The sequence below is a fragment of the Camellia sinensis genome, chromosome 14, assembly GCF_055761805.1.
Source record: "Camellia sinensis isolate YWXY chromosome 14, ASM5576180v1, whole genome shotgun sequence".
Classification (NCBI taxonomy): Eukaryota; Viridiplantae; Streptophyta; class Magnoliopsida; order Ericales; family Theaceae; genus Camellia; species Camellia sinensis.
The window spans coordinates 65,508,074-65,515,202 of record NC_138974.1 but is presented as its reverse complement, the minus strand read 5'-3'; the positions used below and the strand labels follow the sequence as shown (position 1 = coordinate 65,515,202).

General features: G+C 44.8%; 1 protein-coding gene across 1 annotated transcript; it reads left to right on the top strand.

The window, feature by feature from the left end:
* On the top strand, positions 1 to 1,719 carry LOC114309277 (uncharacterized). The gene is made up of 3 exons (XM_028254980.2): positions 1 to 130; positions 622 to 948; positions 1,332 to 1,719. Exons 1-3 carry the CDS (start codon positions 73 to 75, stop codon positions 1,520 to 1,522), a joined length of 576 nt encoding a protein of 191 aa, XP_028110781.2. The 5' UTR covers positions 1 to 72; the 3' UTR covers positions 1,523 to 1,719.
* Positions 1,720 to 7,129: the final 5,410 nt, after the last annotated feature.

The window sequence follows — 7,129 nt, the reverse complement described above, 5'->3', positions numbered from 1 at the left end:
TTCTTCTCTTCCATTCATCAGCATATCCCAAAGACTTGTAGCATTTTCAGACATTACATCAGATTCTTTACCATGAAAATGGCAATGATCCTAGTCCTTGTCTTCGCCCTCTTTCTCCAAGGAGCTCTTGGTTAGTGCAGATGCGGCTAAACTTTTTTTGGGTTCAAGGCAAAAAAAATCCAAATGAGGGTTTTTAAAAAAAAAAATATCTTATAAAACATTCATTTTTTTTAAAATTTTTTTTATACTTTTTGTGGATGTAAAATTACTAATTCTATTTTTTTTTTAAAATTTAACATGTCCTTTTCAATTAACATTATGACTAATCAACTTAATCTTTTTTCTTGTGACAAATTTTGATTTTTATTTTTACAAAGACTACTGTTACAACTATGTAACTACAAGTTCTATTCAATTTTTTGTATTTTACACATTCAATCCAAAGGAATTACCCCTCCAACAACCACACTCGTGTCACTTTAGTCATTGAAGTATCAATTTGAACAATTATCCCTCAAACTATTGATATTATTAGTTCACTTTATCTGAAATTGTCAACAAAGTAAATTATTTTAACAGAATATCACATTTGTCATAAATCTTCATTTATATTCTATGCAGGTGACATTGTATGTGAGGAGTTGTCCGTTGGATTGTGCTCTTTCTCAGTCGCGTCTACTGGGAAGCGATGCTCGTTGGAGACTTACACTGCGAGTGAAGGAACTGTGGCATACCAATGCAAGACATCAGAGGTGGTTGTGAAGAACATGCCCGAATGGATTGAGAGCGATGTCTGCATTAGTGCTTGTGGTGTTGATAGATATGCCATTGGCATCTCATCTGATGCCCTCCTCGAGTCCCAATTCACCGCTAAGCTTTGCTCGCCAGGTTGTTACTACAGTTGCCCCAACATTGTTGATCTCTACTACAATTTAGCCCTCGGAGAAGGTGATGATCAAAATTTTTATTTGATTAAGCATAGAAACATAAATGTTTTTGAAAACGTTTTGGATTTTTGTGAAAGGGAAAGCATTTCAATCTAGGCATATATATCTACAATCGATTTGTTGTTTTGATTAGCATGAAAGTGGAAAACATTTTGAAAATATTTCAGGAGCAACAAAAGAATTTGAAAATATATAGAAATTTTTGGAACATAGATTGAAATATATCTAAATGTATAAAATGGCTATAATTGATTAATTAAAAATGTTGAAAATTTTATAGTCATTCACATAAAAGAACAAGGGTAAAATAAAAAATAAAAAAAATTGTTTTAGTACTGTCAAATAACAAGTGTAAAATGAAAACGTTTCGGTTGTTATCTGCAGGAGTGTTTTTGCCGGGGTTGTGCAAGGCTCAGCGAACCAATCCACGACGTGCAATGTCTCAGATCCTGAGCTCAGGTGCAGCTTCCGGTCCCGTCTCTGCTGCTGCAGCCGCTGGTGGCCCTGCTTCTGCTGAGGCTGCTGCTGGTCCAGCCTCGGCCGAGTCCCTTGCCTGTTCTCCTGCTTCTATGTGATCCAAGTCAAGTTACAGTATAACATGTCCAACAAAATTACTTTGGATTCATCTATTGTTGTTACATATTACATATTATGTGTATGCAAGTAATACTTGTATAAATGAGTGTATTTATCATTTTATGTGTGATTGATTGAAAAAAAAAATATATTATTACCTTTTGTTGCTAGATGAGATATCATTGACTACTTATCACTTGTGATTTCTTTTATATACATATATATATTACCAATTTGAGGAAAATATATCATGAATGGCTGCTATTTGGCTAATGCAAGTGATCAAATAATGTAACTTTCATTGATCATGATTCTTGAGGTATATGTCATAGGACTCATCTAAGAATCAAGGCACCGACACAATAGGAACACATAAGACACATGCAAAAATACAAAATACTGTTGGATTTATTTTTCTAGTGTGGCCTAATAGCCTACATATTTTCCACATGTTTTAATTTATTTGGACTCCACAAATAGATAAAGCCAATATTTGAGATCAAGTTCAGTAAATAGAATTTTAATATAATCACTCTTCTAAGATAAGAAGGAAAGCTTGATGGATTAGGAATTCTTCTGATATAGTTTATCTGACCCTCTTCTCTCCTCTATATAAGGATGGGTGACTCCCCTTTCATATCATGAGTATTTTTCCATCACTTTAAGTTTTATAGTCATCCTAATTAAGAGAGACAGAGAGAAGAAGGTGAGCCAAAATTAAAGGTTCAACTCTAAGGGGTATTTTCTCAACTTTTCTAATTCAATGGCTGACAAAGGTATATTCGTTTTATTCTTAAGTTGTATTGAATTCAAGATCCTGTAAAGTTTAATTTCGCATTATTATTATGGTTACATGTATTATTAATACTTACATGTGGTATCAGAGCTTTAGTTTGTGAATCAATACACCTTAGAATAATAATATATTTATAAATATTGTTATTATATTATAATTATAATTATTCATAACAACATATTTTTTGTTTATAAGGTTTGAACTCTCGGCATGTGTTGGTTATCTTGAATATACGCTGTATGTTCAACTTTGTAAGCTGCATGCCATATTTATTAGGCAGTGTCTGAATGGTACATCTAATCTATTTCATATTTATTATGCATCAAAGAAACTCCTTTTGTGTTGTTAAAAGTCAAAGGTTGTGTGAAAGAAGATTTCAGTCCTGATTTCTAAATCGTAACTAAGTATGCACATCATGAACTCCCTCACTCACTTTGTTTTGTGATATGTTAGGTGCAAACTTTTATGTAATTCTATATGCTGTTCATATGCATGTTTTGATTTATTATCAATTTTAGTGATAATAATTTTTATAATCATCATAATATGTTATTGAATTGAGTGTATTGCTTGCCGTTATGATAAAGTGCATAGATTAAAAGCAATTTTAGAATTTTGCTGAATCGTTCGGACTATTAAATAAATATATTTATTTGATTATATCACATTAGAGGATTATGTTTTTGCTTTGTTTAAATTATGCACACTTATTGTCTATTATTGTTAAATATTTATATATTTTCATGATTTAAAATTGATATCATGATATAATTTTATGACATTGAATATTAAATATTAAAGTGGTTAATTCATATTAGGTGTAATTCTTATTGATGATGCTGTCCGTCTCGGGTGGATGGGTCGGACTGATTCAGGCTCTTCAAGTTCCGGTTTGGGGTGGTGATTCCGTCAAATGACCTGCATGCAAGTCTAAAAGGGAACGGGGCAGTCCCCCAGTGAACCCTCCGGCGTGAGAATTAGTAGAGGAAGAGGTTAATGTAGAGAGAGAGATGGAGAGATAAAAAACTTAACCTTTTTCTTGTCTTGCTCTTCTTGCTTATATCCTTTGGTAATCATTTCATTATTCCTTGTGACGTGCCCCCTTCCGCCGAAAGCCTGTGCCGTAGCTTACCTTGTTCAGGGTGAGGGGGCTCTGTTCCGACGGGGAGGTGTTGTCGTAATAAATGCTGTGATGTGATGCATTAATGGTGATGTGTTGTGGTAATAAATCTGCAGATCTTTGTCAGCTGATGTGGACCGTGTTCCACCTGCCATGTGTCTGAATGCCATTGGCCCCCATGCCTAGATGGCCTCCAACTGTCCTGGGCTTTGCCAACCGGGTTATGCTATCGGTCCTAGGCGATGGGTTCGGGGTGGTTTGCTGTGGGCCGTATGCCTTGTGGGCCTATCCATGTCAGTAGTCCCCCATTTCCGAGTGCAGCTTTAGTCCAACGAAGGGAATAGTAAGAAGGAAGGGAAGTTCGGACCGAATGGAGAGGTCTACGGGAAATTGTGCCGATCGCAAGGGTGATTGAACGGGAGGAGCGACCGAAAGGTGTGCCGATCGCGAGGGTGGCCGAGCGGGAGGGGCCGAGCGGAAGGGGTCGACCAAAAGGCGTGCCGACCACGAGGGTGGCCGAGCGGGAGGGGTCGACCGAGAGGCGAGCCGACTGCGAGGGTGGCCGAGCGGAAGGGGTCGACCGAGAGACGTGCCGACCGCGAAGGTGGCCGAGCGGGAGGGGTCGAAAGAGAGGCGGGCCGACCAGGGCAGCGCGGGGCTCAAAAAGAGAGGGGGAGGTTGGTGCCATGTGATGATTTGAAATGGAAAGGACAGGGGAAGGGGAGGGGACAGTGCATCGTGGCCATACACGTGGTAATATCGTGGGAAAGTGAAGCGTTGGAGCAGAAATAAAACGATAGGTCACGAGGGGGGGTTTTGAAAAGGCGGTTTTTGGCGGTTAATTTAAAAGGTTTTGAAACGGGTGAAAATTAATGTGGATCCATGGAATACGGGTAAACTGTGGGTGTTTGGTATAATGCATTTCACCTACCGTTTTACAAAAACCCAAAATATCCAAGTGTTAATTCCTTCACTGCGTACGACATACCTGTGTAGCATTCTCTCAACTTCCTTGTTCCTGCGTCAGAAGTGAGTTGCAAGCAAACTCTAGAAATGGCACAAGAAGAAGTAGTGAATGTGAGGGTGGACCCGTTGGGGGATGATGATGCGGAGGAGTTAGCAGCGCGATACAGGACGGAGACACGGGTGGTGGGGGCGGAGGTGGGGGGATCGCAGGCGTCGGCCCTGATATTGGCTCCAAAGCCACTAAGCCAGGTAAAGCCAGATCAGTGGCACACTAAGGCGGACAGATCCACACTCACGGCGGCGGATTTGGAGGTTATCAGGGAACGATACCAGATTCCGGCGGAGGTAGAGTTACTGCTGCCAACATCAAGGGAAAGGCCGTCTACTGCGAGGCCAGGGGAGTTTTCCCTGTATGAGGAGGTGCTAAAAGGGGGGCTGAGGTTGCCACAGCCTCAAGTGGTGGTGGACGTGCTGAATCGCCTGGAGGTAGCGCCGGGGCAATTGATGCCCAATGCATGGAAGATTCTGCTGGCCTGTGCGAGTGCGTGGCCGAAGGCGAATGGGGGGGAGGCCATGACGATAGATGAGTTCTTTTCGTGTTACAAGGCGTCGGGTCAACAAGAAACTTGGGTCACCTTACAGGCGGTGATGGGGAGGGGATTGGTGACGGGGCTGCCTACGTCGATCAAGGGGTGGCGGCCACGGTGGTTCTATGTTTCTGCTAATGGGGGGGTGGGGGTGCGCACCATCTGGAAGGTGCCAACCAGGTCAATGGAGTCGAGACTGGGGGCGATGGCGGAAGAGAGGGTGAAGAGAGTGAAGGAGTGGAAAGAGAGAGAGAAGGCCAAATGGGACGAGCTTGTTCAGCCGTCTGCATTGTTTGAGGCGGGGCTGGGACCGCAGCCAAAGGGTGGGGACCTCGGCCAGGCGGAATTGGAGGCGAGGAGAAGAGCTCAGGAGGTAGAGGATCGAGCCGTTTTGGTTAAGGCCACGAAGTTGAAGGAAGCGCAAAGAGACCGGCCGCCTCAACCGATCGCGCGGGAGAGGATTCGACCTCGCCCAAGGCCATTGGGGGAAAAAGACTTAAGCAGTTTTGAGCCGCGGCCGCCCCCTGTAGATCCTGTAAAAGAAAAGGCCAGAAAGGAGGGGGAGGCTCTGAAAAAGAAGAAGAAGAGGAGTGCCCTAGAGGAAGCGGCAGATGAGTCGAGGACCAAGAAGGCTAAGGTGGCCCCAGCTGAGGTGGAGGTCCCTGTGGCCAAGGATGCCCCAGAGGTGGTGGAGGTCATCCCAACAGTGGAGGTTGTGGAGATTGCTCCAGCAGTGCAAGTAGATGCGGGGCTGACCGAGGCGGCGCCAAGCGGAGGGGAGCAGGTCCAGAAGGGGCCTGCCCCCTAGGAAGGAGGGGTCCGCTCAGCCACGGCAATCTATCATGCGCGGGCGGTAGCTGGAAGGTTGGAGGGAGAAGAAGGCCCAGCCAAGGCGGGGGCAGACCGCTTGGTGAAGATTATGGACGACACGGCTCTGCGCGTGGCGGCGGGATATAGTGAGGCTGACCTGCTGAGGGGGTTATGCTCCGCCCAAATGGAGGTAACTACCTTGGCAGGGGCCCTCCTTAGGAAGGCAGAGGCCGCGAAGTTGAAGGCTGAAGAGGCGAAAGCTCAGCTGGCCAAACTGAAGAAGGACAGTGCCGACTGGATGACCGCCCATACTGATCTGCCAGCAGTCAAGTTGGAGCTGGAGGACACACGCCGTAAGGTCGTGTCGCTTGAGTTCCAACTGGCTGGTGAGCAGAAAAAGTTGGAAGAGTCTGAAAGGGCCTGCGCCGTTGCGGTCGAGCGGCATGAAGAGGCCATGGTCAGCAATGAAGAGCTGGTGAGGCAGAAGGATGAAGCAGATTCCAGGATTGCAGATCTGTTGAAGGAGTTGGGGGAGGAGCGCGCCAGAGCAGAGGAGGAGAAGGGGAGGCTTCTGAGGGAGTGGGAAACAGAGAAGGCGAAGGCGAAGGCGGTGGCGGAGCTGGAGAGCCTGAAGAAGGGGGCGGAAGAGGAGAGGGCGACGGCGGCTGCTGAAAGGGGGGCCCTACAAAGGGAGCTGGACGAGGAGAGGGCGAAGGCGGCGTCTGAGAGGGCGGCCTACCCTGATCTGTGCGTCGCAGCAGTGGAGCAATATAAAGGGTCCCCCGAATTTCAAATGGTGGTAGACGTCGCTGTCGCCAGGAGTGTGGCTGGGCAAGAGTCTGGGGGGGTGGGCCCATCAAGGAAGACTGCTGGAGGTAGGACAGAGGCAGAGGTGATTGAAAGCTTCCAGCAGTCAGATTTCTACAAGCACGAAATGGCCGAGTTCTGGGACAGCGGTTGGAAGATGTTCAAGCGCAGAGCTGAAGAGCTGTTCCCACACTTGGACCTTAGTAGTGTGACGATAGGTGAAGATGATGTAGCCCAGACCCCCCTGGACGAAGGCATTGAAGAAGAAGATCTGGCATCTAGCGATGAGGAGTAGCCAGGGAGAAGAAGAACTGGGCATGCTCTGTGTGTGTGTGTGTGTTTTTTTTTTTTTTTTTTTTTTTTTAATGAACTTGTGAACACAATGTAAAGAAAGGAGTGAATGAATGAATGTATTAAGAATTTAATTGTAATGAATTTGTGTACAAAGGTTATTTTGTTTGTGTTGCCAGTTGAATTTTGTTTATGTTGCCAAAATAAATGAAGTGTTGTTATAAAAGCT